At 33.2% G+C, this 22919-nt stretch overlaps 1 protein-coding gene across 1 annotated transcript; it reads left to right on the top strand.

The window, feature by feature from the left end:
• Positions 1 to 661: 661 nt before the first annotated feature.
• LOC128991891 (uncharacterized) lies at positions 662 to 21741 on the top strand. Its single transcript, XM_054415157.1, has 11 exons — positions 662 to 767; positions 2485 to 2514; positions 5059 to 5097; positions 6289 to 6318; positions 7585 to 7611; positions 10957 to 11061; positions 12099 to 12239; positions 14225 to 14251; positions 15442 to 15579; positions 18933 to 19088; positions 21573 to 21741. Exons 1-11 carry the CDS (start codon positions 729 to 731, stop codon positions 21654 to 21656), a joined length of 816 nt encoding a protein of 271 aa, XP_054271132.1. The 5' UTR covers positions 662 to 728; the 3' UTR covers positions 21657 to 21741.
• Positions 21742 to 22919: the final 1178 nt, after the last annotated feature.

Raw genomic sequence — 22919 nt, 5'->3', positions numbered from 1 at the left:
AGTGCAGCCCAAATTTAAGATACAACCATACTAACACGATTCGTCTTGGGGGTTATGTTTACACAAACTCAAATAGTAAACAAATGTACTCAATGCGTTTCATTGAATTGAAAATAAATAGCAGCAATTAATCTATACAGCTGATAAAAATGTAAACAATTATGTTCTTCATAAGGATAACATGGGAACTTTCAAAGCCACTGGGGCAGAGCCCAAGGGACTTTTTGCAAAAATGTAAGGCCAGTTTGCAAATCTACGCGACACGCTCTTTCCAATGAGACGTCAATGGATTAAATCGGTTAAGAAATGGCGGAGGAGTTCAACCGACAAAGTTTCATGTAGCGTATTAATTATATAGATGCAAAGTCCATTGGGAAGGCTGATATGGAGATGGACTGACCAAGTATTGAACGACATCAGGACGATGGGTGCAAATGTCAACTTAGCAGAAGACAGAGAGGGTGGAAGAGGCTGGTACAAGAGGCGAAAAATCAACTAAGCCACGGCAGTAACTAAGTAAGTAATTTAAATTTTCATGAGCAAAGCCGCGATGGATTGTACTAGTGGTAAAACGCTTGTTTTCTCGAACACACTTGCCAACATGTTTACAGCAGATGACGTTAATAGTCTGCCTCATTAAATTATCGATCATACATTGACATATTGAACACTGTCATCTCTACTAGGTATAAATTCACGTGCGATTCAGTCCATTTCAACTGTTCATCATGAAGATCTTCCATCGTATTCTTGGGATGTCCGTGCTGGTAAGTTTGGCCATCCTCAAGCTTTACTTAGCTCGATTTATGTAGACGATCGCTGTGAAATCTATATATATATAAATGGTTTTTCTTTAAAGCGTTCGTTTGGCTCTTCTATCTAACCGATTTTCATAATATTGGTGTTAAATTAAAGGTATGCACGCGCAGATTTGCCACCAAGCATCGGCGTTCATTTATCTGACGATTGTTTTTAGTTATTCACAAAAGCAAGTTCTCCCGTCTTATGGGAGTTAAATTTGGGTTTTCTTTTCCCAGTTCATTTGGCTCTTCTACTTGAACGATTTCCATAATTTTGATTTTTTAATTCTTACGCCAATTAAAGATGCAATTCAACCGGTTACTAATTACATTATCCTACATGTTTTGGTCTAAGAACCTTCAGTGAAATACCAGCTTTCATCTGAGCTATTGGTTATTTAGATCGGACATACCTGAATCACGCTGCTGAATACACAATTGACAGTATTGACAGTGATTATAATTATTTTAGGACTTATTTGCTATCAATAATACACAACTTAATTTTTATTTTAGTTTTTTTATGTCTAGAAATAATAACCTTGATTTGAAATATTGATAGTTTGAATCAGTTAAGTTCAAGATACTGTATTATATGGTAAAAAAATTAAATTTGATTATTTCTTGGATATGGTATTTAATTTTATATATATTTGTTTAATCAATTATAACTACGTTATCCTATATTTGATCTAAGAACCTAAAGTGAAATATCACCTTTTATTTGAGTTATTGTTTTTAAGATCGGACTTACCTAAAGGACGCTGCTGAATCACGAACAACTCAAATTGTTCTAAAAATGGAGTTATTTGTCATCGATTGATAGTTGAATTATTTTGCTTTTAACCCCTACAGTAACCGTAGATTTTGATGGGTTTCACCAATGAATACAAACCCTTGTATTCATTGGTTTCACCAAGTATTTGATGAAAAACTAAAATAAACCTAGAAAAGCTTCAAGTTAAATCAAAGGGATGAAAACGTTATTATAAATCTAAATGTAGAGTATTCATTCTACAATTCCATTTAAAAACATAGTCAATCTTGATTCATAACTTTTCATTTTCCTGTCTATGTACCCATTCATAAGATAATCAATTTTTAAGGGTTCCTATCTTTCAAAGTAAACCAATCCATTGAGTGAGAAACTCACGCTAAACCCAATCTTTATCTCACATGGCAACTCTAATCATAGTTAAGTTATTTTTAAACCTCTGTGTCAATTAAATGAATAATAGTACAATTCCAATAATATATAAGTGTATATACAGTGAATAAATTAAGTATGAAAACAAATCTGTATTTATTAAACCGAAATAGATAGAAATATTCTGTTTGTGGCATTGATTGTTAACAAAGGTCCCGCAATCGTTTACATAAAACATGTTACCCCTAACAGGGTTGGGGTAACTTATTTTTTTCAAATAGGGGTAGCTAAAAAAAATATATTACCCACCCTCAACCCTGTTAGGTGGGGTTAAAAATATTTTTTATGTAAACGATTGTGGGACCTTTGTTAAAAATCAATGCCACAAACAGAATATTTCCATCTATTTCGGTTTAATGAATGTAGATTTGTTTCGATACTTAATTACACACCGTATAAGTGTGTGGTTGGTCTTAAAGTATTTTTTCTCACTTAAAAAAAAATATTCCGACATCTAAAACTATTATTTTTTTCTAGGTATCCGTACTTGCGGACGCTGGTGCAGAGGTAAGTTGTTGGTCCAGTTTAACGTTTTGTTCAACCATTATTTGCGTATTAATAGTTTTGTACCAAACAAGATTGGTAGGAAGCAGTTTATGTGATAGTACTTTAAATTACAAAAGAAAGCCATTAGAAAAGTGTTTAAGAAGCATCTTAAATTTTTCTGTAAAACACTTTTTGTTAACAATAAGATTCTTACTTTTCCTTACATTTACACCTTGAACTGTCTTGTATTTGTTAAGGAAAATGTTGATCTTTTCAAAAATCCGTCTCACTCGCCCTATCTCCTATGGTTTGAGAAGACGGTCCAATATAAGCATTCCAAAACACATAACTGCTTTTTTTGGAAATAATTTATTTTACAATGGCATTAAAATTGTGCCAAAAATGTCCACACTAGTTTCCATCTTTAGGGGATCGGGCAGTGCATTAAAACGTTTAATGGCATTAAACTGTTTAATGCACTGCCCGATCCCCTAAAGATGGAAACTAGTGTGGACATTTTTGGCACAATTTTTTGCTAAGACTCTTCTTTTGTCACGTTGTTACTATAATGTAGAGCTTTTTAAGATGCATGCACTGACTATAGCAATGATTTCAAGTTTTTAGATTTTATCCATAATAACGTGTTGTTTTATGTTAAAAATTAAGAGATTTGAGTTTGAGATTATATTATTTGTGTCTTTAATAGGAAATCTTTTGATCATTTCCAAGTCTTACATTTGTTGTCAGGTCTACTCGTACTTTATACTGTTTCAATATCCAGGCAACGTACTTTAAATTTAATTAAGTTTATAAAAACTTTATACAGATAAATCATCACGTGTCCTTTGTTCACCATTATTTGCTTAGTTAAATCATAGCTTCTTTAATCTATGCTATAACTAAAGGTACAAGAATAACTATTTACTGCAGTAAGTTAAAAAAAAAAACAATTTCACTTTTCCATCCCCTTCTCCGTTGCAACCACAAAGGAATGGTATGACGGTTATAAGATGTTTCAAAAATACAAGTCAACCCCGTACGAAGGACTAGCACTCTTATTGTTTCAAGAAGAAATAGGTTTACACTTACTACATTATGCAACGGGCAAATTCCTGCTGAACTTTCGAATGATCCTTTCTTGTTGAGCAATTTCGAGGGGTTTTGCAACTAATGGTTCATTTTAAAGATAAAGAATATCAAGTAGGTGGTAAAAATAGACCCCCTGCATCAATGGGACTTCAAAGTCACCCAAAACACTTACTCGGACACGAAAACATTAAACGACGAATTGGTAAATCATAATACTTATAACAGTTGCGTTGTGGTGTCGCCGAAACGCGAGTCATGACTAATCACACTTCGTTACTAGAGAGTGACGTCATAACCCCCCTCCCCCCTCGTACTTTAGGCGAACTGAAAATGCCACGACGTTTTACGATCTTTGGATATTATAATATATATTTTTAAAACAAAGTTCCTAATTTACATTTTTTACGAGTTCAAGAAAAATAATGATACACAATTTGTTATCTTTCACAATAGTTTAATAATACTTTAGATTACTGCTTTAAATCCTGATCGTTTTACATAAAGATAGTACTTTTTCCATCTATAATTGACTTTGGATACTGCAACTACTAGGAAGGAGTATGTTTTATCTATGGAAGGATACAAAAATTCGTATCACTTATTGCTAAATCTAAATAATTGCTGCCTTTTTTTAATAAGATTTAAATGACATTGACACACTAAGGTACATATTTTGAGGTAAAAGTCAGCGTCAAATAATAAGATAGTTTTGCTACTCATCCTTCACTTCTTGAGCTAATGTTAGTTAAAAGCCTATGATAATATTAACAACAGCAGTGCCCAGTTCAAACCCATCATAAGCTACTGAACTCTCCCAGAACTGACAACCTTATGGTATGCCTCTATTACAGCAATAGTCAGCTAACCAGCTATAACGAAGTGATATCTTAAAAAAAAATGTGATTTATTAGACATGCTTGAGGAAAAGCATAACAACTATGAAACAGTCCCGTATTGCCATTTTTACAAGAAAACGTAGAAATGCCCCGGGCATTTATTAAATTATAAGATACTAGCTGTTGTACCAGTGCTTTGCAACGGGAAGAGGACATGAAATAGAAACATTTTTTGATCTTCATTTTTACATCTGTTGTATAAAATATCTAAGACTTTTTGAAACAATATTTAAACTTTATAGCCTTTATAGAAACGTTTGTGGTTTTTAAATCTGAAAACTATGCAGTAACAAAGTCACTTCATTCAAGATCTTTTAATTTGAAACGTTAAAAAATAATAATATGTGAAACTATATTACCAATTTTATGTATATAAATTTATAAGTGAGAATTAATTATCTTCTGACAATGGGAAAGCTGTTGATGAATCCCATCAAAGTTTGTAGACTACTTTTTATACAAAATGATTTGTGATTTTATATGTTGTACTTGACAAACTGTTCCCACCAATTTACAATTGTTTATACTTGATTATGATATACAACTATAGAACTATTTTATTACTAGTTTGTTTTCTTAGTTGCAGGAGGAAACTATTGTTTGGCCACAAGATTCAAACGTAAGTTGTTAAAATCCATAAGTTTGATAAACTAAGTTTAAACACGAGTTATAACTGATACAAATAAATTTATTAGTAACGCGATCTAAATTATACACCTCAGATATGCACACAAATATGCATAGGGGTTTCGTAGTCCTTCGATCATTAAATCTACACACCTCTAGATTGACTATGTAAAGGGGTGGGACTATACATATACAGGGACTATATGAAGGGAAGTCTAATCCCTTTATATTTTATTCAGTCCAACTATTTTCTACCAAGATGAATGTATACACAACTTGGCGTAATAAATAACCCGGCAAAAAATATAACCTCAAATAATATACGATAACGCTTGTGTGCTATCCTAACTGCAGACTGGGACGGGTGGCGTCTTCCTGTAATCCAGCTACTAGGTCACGAATTGTGGATTGAGGCTTGCACTGTGGATGCGATGCTCCCTGGTGTGGATTAACATCCGTGCTAGTACCTACTAGCACGGATAGTCATAGTACCTACTATGACTATCCGCAGTACTATCCTAATAATAATACCAATTCGTTAATTACAAGAAGAAAATGTGGTTCGGATTTCACTATAAACTGTAGGTCCCTTGGTTGCCATTGGCTGTATGGGATATTAATTTACAGCTGTGTCTTCTATGAATTTCGGTCTTAGTCAGTAACAAAATTACAAGATTGCACGAGTCATCCTACACTCATCATTCACTCATATTTGGGTTAAAATACGCAAATAGGGGCGTCAACATCTTAAATAATTGATAACTGATAATTGAACTGGTCGTGTTTTTACTTTAATTGGCCTTAAAATTCTTTTAGTTGAATTCGGTGAAATTAATTGAACTAAACAAATATTAATAAAAAAAAACATTTTCACCTGCTTTATAGGCATAGATTCTGCTTAGTAGATTTGTTTATCACATTATTCTTATATTTTTAAGTTTACGCAATCTCTTTCGTGCCTTGACTGGTAAGTTAATAAAAATAACAACATATATAATTGTTGCCTCATGAAACGTATTATATGTATACAAAAGTCCTTAACAACTCATTATTAAGGCTTCTTAAAAAAACATACACCTTTTTTATAAAATAAGTATAGATTTTATGAGATACTGTAGTACGGTTCTAAGGTTTTTAGTAAAAATGTAATAAAATAATATAATTATATAAACATCTTTTTCAGAACCCTGGCAGAGGCACAACTTCTTGGAAAGTGAGTCAAATATTTGTATTCTCTAAATTATACATATCTTCCTGTTCATACCTAAAAAATGTCATCTACATATATTCAACTATTTTTGATTGGTACACAACAATCACATTTTTATAAGTATAACCATACGAACAATATAAAACTTTCAAACGTTCATATAATTTCAAACAGTTCTTTTCAATTTTAAACCCCAAAAACCTTCAAAAATTCAATCAAATTTTCTTACTCCGAGCATTTATAGCCATAAAAGTAGCTTTAGCCAATTTCCCAAATCGGAATAAAACTATTAACGTACATGTTAAGACCGAAACTCTGTCAAAATTATTTAACTTTTCGTTTGTAACTCTCCAAAACGATCTGCTTTTGATGAAATTCGGTACAAACGTGTATACCTACATTCATTCGAACTAGTTCACGAACCAGCATTATAAGACTGTGGAAACAGTGTTTTATGGGGTATAAATGGGTTTCCCTAATTTTTGACCCCCAAAACATAAAATGTTAAACAATATCTCCTAACCATTTTGTAAAGCTTACAAAATAAATGATTTAGTACGTGTACGCCTTTAGCGACCAATCTCGCTACATAATCCATAATACATAATAATCGCTACCTAATAGTTACAGAGAAAATGCCTGAAAACCATAAAAAGAAAACTCTTATGTTTTTTATGGAGAATAAATAAGGCGTAAAGCTAAAACAACGTATATTGAAGCATTGTTGTCCGATTGACGGTTACGGAGCAAGTACCAACAACAGTACGTACAAAACGTACAACGTACAAAATTACTATGATATGCATACGGAGAAAAAGAAAAAATGTTGTATTATTCTTATTTAGGTATATATTTTGATGAAATTTGTATATGAACATAAAAAAACCAACCTTATGAAATCTTTTGTAGCAGCAAACCTGAGTAATCATTAAAATTTATATTATTTTAATAGAGAATATTTCTGAGATTTTTTTGGGAATATTTTGGAGTTATATATATTTTATATTTACTAATTTTTCAAACAGTACATAAAGTTTTTATGTAACAAAAACAAAATAATAATACTAATCAACATGTTAACCTTATGACTTATAAAAGTGGTTATACAAATAAACATAATTATTTTAGGATTTGGTCAAAAAGATGTGAAAGTAAACAATAACTGTTACTATTGTGAACTTGTATTGTGTAACTTGTAGCGATGGACCTGTTAAGTTGATGGACACATTCTTTTGTTTCTTTCTAAATTCATTAATGTTTTTTTTTCAGATTCAAACAGGTGTTTTGGAATCAGAAGTGAGTATTAGATACCTCTTTGGTTACATAAACCACTGACTAATAAATTTGGAGACAGCTCTGTCATAATATTATAAAAGATTGCCATAAATGCACGTATTTTTACTATATAATTACATAGGGAACCATTATAACTATAATTAATGTATATAGTAATTTTATCGGATTATGTATTGCTCACACCAGCCTAGTAGGGATAAGCACTTTCTGTTTTCAAAATATATTTGTTTTGCCCAAAAACTATTGACCATTGATGTTCAAAGCGAAGTCTTAAAACGGCCATCTTGGATTAGCCCGCCATAATAGCAATGCCAATTTAGTTAGTTTCAATCAGCCACTGAAGAGTTATTTACCATCTTAAAATAGTTTTTTAAACTACAGAGGGATTGTTATTTAAATAACTAGTATACTGTGAGATTGGAAATTTTATTTGTAGTTCATTAATTGTTAAAAAATAAACATACATCAGAATGTTAGAATGTGTAGGTTCCAAGGACTCTTAACACTGTTGTGCCGTTGAGGCTTGTGAACGTTGAAGTCATGGGGTACAGTAAGCTTAGCTGTTTGGACGAAATCTTCCGTGCGGCCCTTCGGAGGTTCGTGGTCTAGTCGCAGAAGTCTGTTGATGTCTGCGGTCCGGCCCGTACTCTTGTACGGTGCGGGAGTGTGAGGAGACGCGCTAATAAGGAGATATGCAGGATGCAGCTCATCCGAGTGCAGCATCAGGCAGCACTCAGGGTACCGTCAGCCTATCAAACAGTGATCAAACCCGCTGTCCTGGTGGTCACTGGAGTCATCCCTGTCAAACTCTTGGTGGTGGAGAAGACCAGGCAAGAAGAGAGGTGTGCGACCTTCCAGGTCTGGTAGATTCAGATTCAGATTCAGAAACACTTTATTCAAGATTTACATTTTACAAATATAAATGCAGAATGGCGTCAATAAATACAATTAATTCTATAAAATATTATCAAAATGCTCACTAAATGAGTAGTAACATTTGCTTAATATAAATATTTTCAACTTCTTTTTAAATGTCTTAATATTATTAATTTCCATTAAATCTTTAGGCAGAGCATAAAAAAAACTAGTACCTGCAGCAGTGGGTTTTTTATTATAAAACTCTAAATTATGCCTCTGGATGGCTGGGTAGTTCCGATGCCGAGTATTATAATTATGTGACATTCCCAATTTTGGAAGTGTATGTGTATTCATTTCACTTTTTAGATTAATTATAGTTTTATAAATATATAATCCATACACTGTAAAGATATTTAATTTAGCAAAATACTGTTTTGCCGATTGGTTTTCTCCCAAGTTTAACATGATACGTATGGCTCTCTTTTGTAAAATTAATATACCATCTAAATTTTGAATGGTTGTTGCACCATATAATTCAATGCCGAATGCAATATGTGAGTTTATGTGAGCATAGTAAACCTTCAGTAAAACATTCAACGAGCAGAGTTTAGACAAGTTGTGCAGCATAAATAGACCTGAACAAATTTTACTTTTTAGTTTATCAATGTGGTACAACCAAGATAAATGTTGATCAATTATTAGTCCTAAGAATTTAGTTTGAGTCACTTGAGTTAAGTAATTGTTATCAATTTTTAAATTAGGTTTTAAAGGTTTTTTTTGGGCAGTTGAAAAATTTATATAATTGGTTTTCTCTGAGTTAAGCAATAAGTTTTTGCAAGATAAATATTCATATATAGATTCAAGGCTACTATTGCCTAAATATTCAATGTCATTTTTTGATCTACCAGAAACTATTAAATTTGCATCATCAGCATAGAGGCATAATTTACTATTTAAGTTTGTTAGAGCTGAAGGCAGGCCTTTTATATAACAGAGGAATAAAATTGGACCAAGAATAGACCCCTGAGGGACTCCATATTTGACTTGTTTTAGAGATGATTTGACTTTAAGCAATTGATTGAATTCTGTAATCGTATTCAGTTCAACATATTGCTGCCTGTTTTCTAAATATGATTTAAACCAATTTAGTGAATTACCAGTAATACCAAAATGTTGTAATATTGAAATAAGTGTCTGATGCGAAACGCTATCAAAAGCTTTACTAAGGTCCATGAAAATTCCAACAGAGTTGTCACCTCTATCAATGGCATCAATAATAGCCTCAACTAGATCAATACCAGCAGTTGTTACAGATTTTCCAGACCTAAAACCATGTTGTTCTTCGTCAAATAATTGATTATTTTCCAAAAAACTTACCAATCGGGAGTACATTGCACGCTCGTAGAGCTTAGATATGGTGGGCAATATTGATAAAGGCCTGTAATTAGATGGTACTGTTTTTTCCATTTTTGTGTAATGTTTTGATTCTAGAAATTTTTAGTTTATTTGGAAAAATTCCAGAAATGAAAGAAGAGTTGATAATATGTACCAAGGGTTTTAGTAATGCGTTTTTAGAACTTTTTATAATGGGCATTGGAATCTCATCGTAGCCTGAAGTGAACTTGTTATCAAAAGAAGATAATATTTGCTCGAGTTCTGGTTCATCTAAAGGTTTAATATGGAATTTTGATACATTATTTGGAATTGGCATTTGGACAAACTGTCTATGATTATTTAGTTTAGGGTTAATATATTTGTCAACAACACTTACAAAATACTCGTTAAAAACTTCACTAACATCTTTAGGATTGTTGTATCCTACGAACATCGTAGGAAGGCTGTGAACAGGAGACACGGGCACGCTGGGCCAGGTGACTAACTCAGCAAGTGCCTTCCATCGGTGGTATGGACAGGACTTGCCCCACCTATATTCCTAACATGACACGGATTGTCGTGCCTGTTCAGGATGGGTAAAGCTGTGTCACGCGATTGCATCTACTTCCCAGGCACTTTTGACAACGCGGAACCCACTTTTTCAGACTGCCTGCGTTGGGAAAGGCGCATTGAGGCTTAAAACAATGTAGGACTGCTGTCGGTGGACACAGTCATCCTAATTATGAAGGAGGATGAGGAAAATTTTACTGTGTGTCACATTTCGTCACCAAGAATCTTGATCTTGACCGAGACGCGGTTTGGGTCATAAAATATATGAATGCCGGAAACGGTTAGAGTCCTAGCGCTTAGGTCACATGTTGACCTGACTTGAAGAAATGTGACAAACAATCCCAGGTCTGTGTCCAACAGAGTAGAGGAGTATTTTAAAGTGTCACACAACAGGCTGCCGAAATGTTTGCGCAAAAGAATTTCCCCTCCTCTCCCAGAAAAAAGTAATCCAACTGCCTTGTAAAATGATGAAACCGACAAACAACAAATGTGACCCATATGAAATTATTATAATGAAAATGTTTATAATTAATTGTGTTTTAGGCGGATCTAAACGAAAGGCATGCCACATACGACAGAAAAATACTAGCGATTCTCATTGCCAGTGAATCAAAACTCGAAAATCCGGATTATATTATGGGTATGAAGGTAAGTATCTTGCTGTTAATCCCGCAGTGCGTAAGGAGTTTTCCTTTTTTTTAGGTTGAGTTTTAGATGTATCATCTACATACCTATTACGTGTTTATATCTAAATGTTAATATGAGTAATGTTTGCGCACAAAACAGCTCCTGTTATTCATAGGTTGTCGGATACTCATCACTAAAATAAATTAATCACAATTTACTAAAAAAAGTGGAGGTATATTTCAAGTTTACATCAAAACTCATCTTCAGCCTCTGTTAACAACATATCAAGTAAATAAACTATGATTTATAATGTTTGTTAATAAATTAATTAACTAATGTTTGAATTATTTTAAAATTAAGTTATTAGGAAAAAAATTTTATATGTATATATTATGTAGATGTCACAGTTAATTTAATTATTAATTGAATTAAAACAACTCCTATTATTTTTTCCACATTATATTAGAAACCTCAGTTTTAGGCTAAAATAAATATCCACGCTAGGCTCTGTACCACAAAAGTTCGATTTTTGTTAAAAACTTAAAATTAAGTTTTAATGATTTTAACATTAGTTGTACGGTTGTTGCATCAGACAGCTATGGCAGTTTTACAAGAATTTAAATAAATGAATTTTAATTTATGCTTGTAACAAATCATTTATGGTCGTGCATTATATGTGCCAAAGAGTTCCTTGATTGCGCCAAGTCCTCAAAGGGTCCCAGAAAATGTTACTTAGTTGAACCAAATTAGAACTTGGTTAAAATTAACTTAGTTAAATTTGGAGAAATTAAATTACGTGGAAAAGTTGTACATATCGAGGCCATCAAAGATTGCTACGGTTTGTATTAGTTGTGGTGGTTTCCGAATAGCACTAATTGTGTGTTTCAATTCAGTTGACTGGAAAATTTCATAAAAACGCAGAGAATTGTCTCTCCTTTAAGGGCATTCTTGGATCGCGCTTATTCCGACGTTTCAAATGTAGCGAAAACACCACTGCTCCTCATCCTAGATTGCTCAGGATTTCAGCTTCGAATTTAGAATATTTCGTGGATTTTCAGGTGAAAGCTGCGACTGAATTTGCAAGCCACAATGTTGAAAATGGAGTTTTCTTAACTCTCAGAACAGAAGCTCTCCCTAAAGGAAGTCCAACTAAAAATGACCGACTCCTTGAGGATCTTTGGTTCGACTGGAAAGATAAGGTAAGCCCAGATTCTGGTCTACTGTAGCTGGTCTCCTTTTAATAAATAATTTATTTGAGTTACTTGAAGTTTAATTTAAAGAATTGAGATGCATGTGGTACGTAGTAATTCAAACTCTCAAGCACACAAATCCGCCATATTGTTACACATAATAGGCTAGATTTGAAACCTTGATATTTTTGTTTAACTGCTCCTTAAAATAAGCCCATATCTTGCCAATCAAGTCAATTTACAAAGTTAGTTCCGTATATTTTCGCAATTTGCAGTAAATTCCGCGCCTTAAAAAATGTTTTTACGCCATACTACACTGTTTTAACGAACTTCCCACGCAAGTATTGAGTCCAGAAAACAGCTGTTTGCTGCCAGCTTAATCAATTGGGGTTTCATTGCGTACTACTGTTATGCAATGAGTTTTACCGGACACCAATCAGCTGATTATACTTTTTTGGGTGGCAATGAGTGGTTTGGTTGTAGACAAAAACATAACCTCGCTTAGAGGTTATGACTAGTGATTTTTAGTCCTTTAGTTGGTGGTAATATATAAGGATTTGTAGAGATTTAGTAGTATGGCGTAAACTATCGTACGTAACTCGTCCAAAATGTGTTTACCGGACTCGTATGGTAATCCTGTACTCGACTTCGTCTCGCACAGGAACGACCACACTCGTCCGGTAAACACTTATTTTCAGGACTAGTAACGTAATATACTATAACAGTATTTTCTTGTTCATTAAGATCATAGGAATGGTTTAAAAACGTTTAAAAGAAATTCTAGAAAGTTCAGAAATACCTTAGGATTCTCTTGTTTACATTTTGCTTGTAAACAAAAAAACTGTCATGACTACTCTAGTCCCATAAGCCTAATGTTAAAAATTAAAAATTTTAAGTTCGTTTTAAATTGCATTATCATTTTTTTTGTTTAAAAACAATCTCAATATTAGTCTAAGTAATTTTGTTAAGTTTGGCTGAAATGCGTTCAGCCGTTATTGAGTGATGTTTCTTTATTTGTTGCATTGAAGTTGATTCCAAAGAGCTTCGCTCGCTCCGCTCAATTACTGGCCTGCATATTATGTAATTACCAAATAAGCACATGGCTTATGCATACACAGCGTAGGCTATGCATCTATGAGGTCAGGAAGGCTCTGTTCCGAATATTCACAAAATAGTAGGTACGTTTCCGTCTCGTAGACAGTGTCAACAATAAAATACTGGCTTCGTTCAAGGTTTGTGATCAATTTAGACCAAAAATACTGAATGTGTTTTAGTCTGATATTAAATATAAACGGCAAATGTTTGGTACGTTGTATTCTTAGAGTCAGTTTAGAACACAAATAATAGACGTGTTCCAGTCTCCTATACCAGTGTTGAATACATTCCCATCATGTAGAAAATTGGAACCACAAATGGGTCTTGATACTTCATGTAAGTTTTGTTACCAATAAAGGTTATTCTTACTTAATTCTGAGTCTTATACTTGAACGTCAGTCAAATTTTAGAGCCATGCCTGCAGTCTGCCTGCATTTAAACAGAAATGTGTGTTGAGAATTCAGACTATGTCACTTTGATTTCAGTTGAATTTATTGATACCCTGAATTTTATTTTTAAATCTGTACGGAATGTTAATAATGTTAAAAGTACGATTATAAAAATAAATCTAGAGCAATATTCATTATGTAGCTTTATTCAGATATCAATGTATTCAACTATTAATTAGAAAATCCATACAACTTTTGAAAAGGTGATAGTTTCAATAGTTTAACATATCTCCTGTTTTGAGTACCTACTATAAACTACTATTACCAAACATATAGTTTTTTATGGAATACTAGCAACATTAGGCATACAGTACATTGAATTATCTTATGTGACATTGAATCAACTACTACAACAGAAACAATTGCGAACAACTGCTGTTGAGTCAGCTTAGTACTAAACTATATGTTTGACGTACTTAGCACTAATAATGATTGAAACTTATTTTACAGGTCCAACTTGTCATTGTTTCTGATAAAGTAAGTCTAATCTAATCTAATGATTTACTCAACTGTCAACCTAATCAAGTGTTATGCTTGCCAATCGTGTAGAGTCTTGGGACAAGATATGAGTTTTAGGTTAAACATATACCTTAGGTTAAACATTAGGTTACATTAGGTTAAACCTAATAAAATGCCTCCGTCACATGGAACCCGGTAATCTTTTACAATGCTTTAAAACATCTCATTTGCAGTTTTATATTTTTGTAATCCTCTTCACTATGTACGAGTTTAATCTATTCACCAATGCTAAAAATCACCAAATTCAATAACAGATATAAATTCAATAAACTAGAGGACCCATGCTGTTCCGCAGCGTTAACCGTATCTTGAGCTTAACTGATTCAAACGATCAATAGCTCAAATTGTTTATTTTGAGTCTAAAATATTTAAAAACATGAACAATACTGGAGCTATTGGTTTTTAAATCATAGAAAATCCTTATAAAAATAATTTTATGTTGGTTGTTCACCTTGAGTTTGTTTGAAACTCGTCCGGTATGAATAACTAATAGGGCGCTTAAAAGAAAGCCGGAATTTCACTGAAGGTTCTTAGACCAAAATATATAGGATTACATAGTTATAACTGGTGAAATACATCTTTAATTGAAGTAAGAATTTGAAACTTAATCAAATCATGGTTTTGGTCGAGTAATACAGTAGATAAATATATTACTATGCTTGATGTGAAATCTTTGCGTGCATGCCTTCAATTTGAGACCTCAATCATTAAAATCGGTCGGGTAGAAGAGCCAAACGAAATCGGAAAAAACCAAATTTAACTCCCATAAGAAATACATGGGGAGCAAATTGCGTTTACGTATAAAGCGAGTGGGATTATAGATAAATATATGCCAATGCTTGCGATGGCAAATCTGTGCCTGCATACCTCCAATTTGAGACCTCAATCATGATAATCGGTTGGGTAGCAGAGCCAAACGAACTCAGAAAAGAAAACCCAATTTTTTAAAATATATAAGATGGTAAATGAGGAAGAGACTAAAACTCTAGAGTAAAACGTATCAATACTTACGTACATATAAATGTAAATCTACTAAGTGCACGTAGTGTTAACATTATTACGGATAATAGACTGGATACATATACATAACTTCTTGTAACTTAATGACAGTTTAATCAACTTGTTACTAACCTACTCGGAGATTCCAGGCTGACCATGAAATGAGATCTTCAAAATATAAAGGCAAAGAAATTTACACCTTGATCCACGACTTCGAGCCGGAGTGTACGAAAACCTGGAAAGGTGTAACGGATTCATGTTTGGAAATGTACAAGAGATCGACAACGGTAGGTTACAAATCATAAATACTTAAAATTGTAAAATGATTCTGTACCTACATTTTAAGCTCCTTCTTGGGGGGGGGGGGGGGGGTTCAGTATTGGTAATTTAGCTAACCCTAATAACTAACCCATTAATAATTAGTAATGACATTGTGAAAGTCACTACTAAATTATTGTAAATTTATAACAGTAAAAAATATTGAAAATACTACTATGCAATCTGATTACTTAGATAAAAATTGTCATGATGGAATATGTAACGGAAATTATAGACGTATTTAAATTTAAAGACTAGCTTACCCCGTCGTGGCTTTGCTCACAAAAATTTAAGTTAAACATATGTGACCACTTAAGTTAAACTAAGTGAGAACTTGTTCATTTACAACAATAACTGTTCCACTACCAGGAGCTCGGACTGCTCACTCTTAAACCACCTACATATTTTTTGTTAGAAAACAATTCCCGCTGAATTTCCTTTCACTTAGGTTCAATTACATGCTTAACCCTAATTTTCCAATAGTATTGCCAGATCTCCCATAACTTATAGGAAAGTTGTATTGATCTTAAAGTAACATAAAAACCTTGCACGATGTTTTATTAATTAGGAATGACATTGTGTGAGTCATTACTAAATTATTGTAATTTTATAATAGTAAAAAAGAGATTGAAAATAATACTATGCAAATTGGTTACTTAGATAAAAATTGCCATGATGGAATACGTAACGGAAATTGTAGACGTTCTCGATACACCTATACGTTAAACTTACTGTTATAGTGTAAACTTTCAACTTTTTTGCCGTGCAACTTTTATTCATTAATCTGTGTGTTTTAAATGTTTACGTATCTATTTTTTACATATTCTTGGACCAAATTGGTCATCGGAGATTCAAGCAGGCGGATACAATCTATCTATCTATATATTAATAGGCAAGCATGTTTCTTTAAAACCTTTTTTCTCAGCTCGTGTGTATCGTAGGGAAAATCTACGCATACCGTTAGAAAGCTATTTTCCAGTAGGTGTGCAGAATCCCTTTATAAATTAAAATAGGCTCAAAAATAAGCACAAAAAATGAATTTGAAATTTTAAAAAATTAACATGGGTCTTATGGGTTGCTATGGTGATGACGAAATAACAACAAAATATAAACAGAAAATCAAAACAAATGGAAGACATTCCAATCACATGTTTTATTTACAGTGTGGGGTGAAAATAGAGAAGTTTGCACAAAACATACTTTTGGTCGATTTTTCGACCACGGGGCGTGCTCTCGTACTTATTTAATACGCAAGCAGGTTTTTTGTGACAATTACTCCTCCGAAACTACTAAACCAATTGACATGTTTTTGGTGTCACTGGAAAGAGCGTAACGTGAAGTTGTGCAGGAAACTTTCTTTTTAAGGAAATAATTAGAGAGTGAGGCCCTGGGGCCCTTTAAAGTTTCGTATTTATCCATAAGATTAACATGGAAAACTAAATTTGTTATGGAACTCCAGCTGTTGTCAGAAATTAAGAGTGAAATATTTATTGATGGTATCCATGGTAACAAAGAACAAACCCACAAAATTTAAAAATGTAAACAAGCAGAACTAACTGTCAAATTAATTTTGATTTCACAATTCCACACAGCTGGTTCAAACATATTAAATACTTCACGATTATTAGAACAGGAACGGTAGGGATCATAAACATTAATCAAATATGTCACTCGCCCGAAGCATTTTTGTCTATGCCCGAATGTTAACATTTAACATTGATTAAATGGAACTGTCAAACTATATGTTAATGTCATTAGTATGGAATTCTTTCAACATCATTTGTTGATCGAGTTAGTTTCAATACTTTTGAACTGCTGTAATAATATTTTACAGGAAATAATTGTTAGATAAATTCATGGTGTAAGTAATAATTCAGATTCTTCAAATCTTTGCTGTTATTAAAATTGTGTATCCGCAGCAAACCTTCAGACTAAGCGAATTTCCATTTACCTGGCTTGATTAATACAAAGATTAATTATTCCCTTAAAATGGTCATTTTTTTTCCTATCCAAATAATATTAAGTTAATTTTAATATGAGTACTTAGGTTTGCTGCTACAGGGAAGGTAGGTGTGTTTTTGTTGAAATGTTGATAGCTAAGTATGATTGTTATTGGTTTGCAAATCCTGTAATACTTTACAATTGCTCGAATTCGAGCAACATGTACACTAGTATCTAAAATAATCAAATACTGTATTATTATATCAGCCGATAAAACATTAGATAGCTAATGTAAGACTAGACGTGTATTGTATGTGATTAATTCTGTAACTGGATAGCTTAGCTGTAAACGTGACCAGTGCTATTTTCTCAAAAACCATTATATTTTAGAAGTATTACAAATAAATTAATTTATTCGTTCATTCCAACTTACTCTTACGCATTTTCTTTCGTATTTCGGATGTATAAAATACCCTTCGTGAAGCACGGGTGTCCCCCAGTGTCAGTAAGAAAGAGGATCTAAGATTGTTAAAAATATTAATGTTATTGTATCGAAATCAAAGTTTTTCGTATTTATTATTGTATCACATTGAATCTTTCACCACGGTAGAATAAACACTTGCACTTCTTTGCTAATCATTTTTGGTATTGAGATTCAGAAAAATGTGTATCATTTATTGTATTTGTGAAGTAGCACGTTTTGCTTCTAAATAACAATAACAACTCTCTGTTTGAAAAAAAAACGTGGCGGATACAGATATTGTAGCTAATTTATAAATGTAGTCCTAAGAAATTTAGGCTACCGTTTAGCATAAAGATAACGCAGTATGAAAATAGTTATTATTTTGTATGACTAGTGCGCAAAGAAACCTTTACGCTCGTGTCATACATTATATTTTTCCTAGAGTAAATAATGGGTGGTTGTATATGCATAAAGGTTAACCTTTACTATGCAGTTTCACAAATCAACAAATCGATACCTAAATAAAATTCTCTCACAAGCAACTCAAACCTAATATAAATGGTTTTATTAATTGGAAAATATAAACCAGAATACAATTTCACAAATATAATGAAACAAAATCTGAATACAATTGTTGGTTTGTAATGCTTATGTCAATACTAAACCGTATTCCATTTTCAATTATTAATAGCAAGTATTATTTTCAAAATGAAACATGCAACTAAAAACAGCATAACATAAAAATTCCACATTTAAACTATAACAGGAGTTTTGGGATGTCACTGGACCAGGACTGTATTTTATTAAATTTAAAAATAACTTCTGTTTCTCGTTTAACAGAAGTGCTCACATTACAAAACCCCAGACCTTAGATTCACTACAGTATTGAGATTGTACAGTGTTATTTTTGTTTACTAGTTATTGATCGAGCAAAGATCTCAACGTCAATACGTTTGGAACGTCATGCTCATAGTTCATGTGGATGACCTAGGGGAGGATTATCTAAAAGGACTCTGTCCAAATCGAAGAGAGCCGCATCATTATCCTATGGTGTACCACGACAAATTTGGAGCGGTAGGTGTAAAAACAAAAATGTTAAAAGATTTTAGTGTGTAGTCAATGTCAAATGAGGTTTTGTTTTTCCTTAAACAGTATTACAACAGTAAACAAACAGTATTAAACAGTATTGTACTTGAAGGTTGTAGGTCAGAAGGTCCCCGGGACCAACCGTTAAATATTTATGCGAAGGTGGTCATGGGGCCCCGGTCAGCCCTCTGTCCACTCATGCCATGGGAATATGGCATACAACCCATTCAGGTCACTAAAATACTCCACTTGCAGATTAACCTCTTTGAAAACAGTTACGAGTATATCTGAATTAGGCTACAATCCTTAAATTACATTTTCATCAAATAAAATAAGTCTTAAAATATATTTTACTAGTGTACATGTTGCTCGAAATCGAACAATTGCAAAGAAGTACTGGAGTTATTTATAAACAAATAAATTGTTTAAAAATTAATAACAGCCATAATATCCGATGATTTTAAAAGAGTCGACTAACATATTATTAACTAATGGAAATACTCACAATTTACATAACAGTCCTATTCCAGTTTAAAGGGTTAATTTTTAACTATCAAACTTCCCATGGACGGGAAAAGGAAAGCTTACAATTCAATTCAACGTAAAAAGGCTGTCAGCTTTTATAATGTACCGTACCTAAGTTATTTAGCCAATTTGTAGACAATATGATGTAGGCTACTTTAAACTCTACCGAACAGAGTTAGGAAAAAACTGGCAGAACTCTGAAATGGTGTTATTTATCATAGGCATACTCATATGGCAAATCCTTAAAATAAAAATTCAAAATTTAAAAAGTTATATCATTAAACACAAACCAACATTCAAAACTATACACATTTTAAATACAACATTAGATAATTTACACATTGACTGTTTACAATTAACATATGTTCTTCTTCTCACTTTTTATTTTTGCTTCGCAACGGGAAAAATCTGTTTCATAATCACTGAAATAGATTTATAATAAAGTTTAAGACTAATTAAGCCCTACCACATAGTTGTTTTATTTTTGTTTTTGTATCAGCTGTCTGAAATTGTGAAATAGACATTTGACATATCTGGTTGTTTACATTTAAATGACAAAGCAAATGTAAACATTGTGAATTTTCTCATGCTTCCATGGAGACCAATTATTAATATTTAATTTCTAACAATAGCTGGAGTTTCAAAACAATGTTTGTTTCCCACGTTAATCTTATGGAGAAATGCGAAACTTTAAAGGGCCCCAGGGCCTCACTCTCTAATTATTTACCTAGAAAGAAGGTTTCCTGCACAACTTCACGTTACGCTCTTTCCAATGACACCAAAAACATGTCAATCGGTTCAGTAGTTTTGGAGGAGTAATTGTCACAAAAATCCTGCTTGCGTATTAAATAAGTAATAGATATAGATTTGTAACAGCACCAACGTGTTAAGTGCTAACAAAGAAGCTATTAAGTATTTCAACCTATAGAATCAAAGAACATTGCGGACAAATCATTAAAGTGGGCAATTGTAGACTCTAGAGATTGACAAGTGGGTCTCGATAAATATTTCAAGGGTGGAACATTGTGAATATACGTATCCAGGATGGGTAGAAGGGTGCAAGGGATAAGCTACTATTGGTAATTTTCTGTGTATAGCTCACGAGGGTGGGAGTACCAGGATAAGAAGGCCACTGCCATTATTCAGTTTTCATTCTAAACTCAATGACGTAAATAATAAATCAAAGAAATCAGTCAACTATTTAACAATACCCCCACTACAGCAAACCTTCAAACTTAGTTGATTTCCATTTGTGTGATTACATACTCACGCATTTCCGTATTACTCAATTCATGACCCAATTTAAACAAAACGGGAAAAAAATTACTCGAGTTATCATATTCAAGGACACACCTTGTTTATTTTGATGGTATTCTCGCCAGGTGAGTTATATGTTTTATAAATTTAGTAGTTAACTACATTTTTCAACTAACGTAATTATATGGTCTAAAGCACTTTTGATACATCCAAATATGAAATAGGCAAGCAAAATTTTTGTTGACTGAACTCCTCATTACATGCTCATGGTTTCTCAACCGATTTTGTCATTTTCGGACTCATTGGAATGATCTGTTCAAGTAGATGTCATATGAGGCCTTTATAAGGAAAATGAAATAATTTACAAGGAACATTTGTGGCTTTAGGTCCCGTAGCACCCATAGATACGTATGTCTGCAATGTTCCGGTCTTGAGACGTGTAAAACCCCTGTCAGGTGGCAGTAAGCCCAGTGTCCACAATTGCACGCACTGATGAAGTGTCCACATTTGCCCAACGACACGCGCAGAGTAGATGTTGAACTTGAGCTTAACAGTCTTAAAGAAAGGAAGAATTGGACTTTAATCGTATTTAAGGGGACTACAATTCCAGTGCACATTGTATTAAAAGTGAACGTATTACCAACTGAACTCCGATTTTGTGGCTTGACAGTAACAAATCTGGTTTTACAGACGCAGGTGGAGGATGTAATTGGTGGATATTCGAATGGGGGACCTGAAGATCCTATCATATGGCCATGCCATGTCCAGGAATAAGCCAGTCCATGGAAACGCAGCACTCACTTGGGTAGACAAACTCTTGTAACGTACATGCAATCAAATATAGAACTATGTTTCACTATTCGTGCATTTTACCTTTCCTTGTCTATCATCCTGAAACACTTCCGTTTTTAAAAGTGTTCGGTGATTTGGGTCAAACAAATATAAATGCTTTTATTAGGCTTTTATTAATACTTTTAATTGTACGTTATGGATCAAAATTGCAGACATTACTAGGTGTACAATGCAGTTGTCTGCTTGCGATATTGAGCGGACATAGGATATTAATCCAATGTATTTCCAAAGTCAATGCTACATATGTTTAACGTAAATGGGATGTATACCTGCAGTATCAAGTCAGTGGCGAATCTTGTTGATGGAAACGATACGTCTCCTTACAGTAACTTAAGTCAATTGTACATCTCTGCTTCACAAATGGGATCTCTACTTACAGTATCTAAAGTCAACGGCACACCTGGTTCACAAAGGAGAAATCTACTTGCAGTATCATGTCAGTGGCGAATCTTGTTGATGGAAACGATACGTCTCCTTACAGTAACTTAAGTCAATTGTACATCCCTGCTTCACAAATGGGATCTCTACTTACAGTATCTAAAGTCAACGGCACACCTGGTTCACAAAGGAGAAATCTACTTGCAGTATCATGTCAGTGGCGAATCTTGTTGATGGAAAAGATACTTAAGTCAATTGTACATCCCTGCTTCACAAATGGGATCTCTACTTACAGTAACTAAAGTCAACGGCACACCTGGTTCACAAATGGGATCTCTACTTACAGTATCTAAAGTCAACGGCACACCTGGTTCACAAAGGAGAAATCTACTTGCAGTATCCAAAGTAAATGGTCTATTTGGTTCACATAAATGCGATGTTCAGTCCTTTTAGATAGGGTGGTGTTTTGGCCTGTATAAAATCAAATTACAACAGCTAGTCTTTGTGAATAATTCGTAATATTTTATAATAAACGTGATTCCTTTCTGGAGAAAAGTAAGAATTAAACTTTTTCCAAAATCGCTTCGTTAAACAGATATCTACTAATTTTGTATTGTTCATATACAATTTTTAACTTTGGCTAAAATTGGTATGTATGTTAAGGGGAGCAGTGTGCGAAAATGCCCAAAAAATAAATTTTTAATAAATGATGACAAAATATTGTGCATTTTGTGCTGTTTAAGAAAATATATAACGCTTTATAGTTTGGATATTTTTTATATAAGAAGGAATCATTAATTATGCATT

Source organism: Macrosteles quadrilineatus, unplaced genomic scaffold, assembly GCF_028750875.1.
Source record: "Macrosteles quadrilineatus isolate MER2022 unplaced genomic scaffold, UCM_ALF_1.0 Scaffold_4__1_contigs__length_99947679, whole genome shotgun sequence".
NCBI lineage: Eukaryota > Metazoa > Arthropoda > Insecta > Hemiptera > Cicadellidae > Macrosteles > Macrosteles quadrilineatus.
The sequence above is the reverse complement of the archived record's forward strand: the minus strand, read 5'-3'. Positions and strand labels throughout refer to the sequence as shown.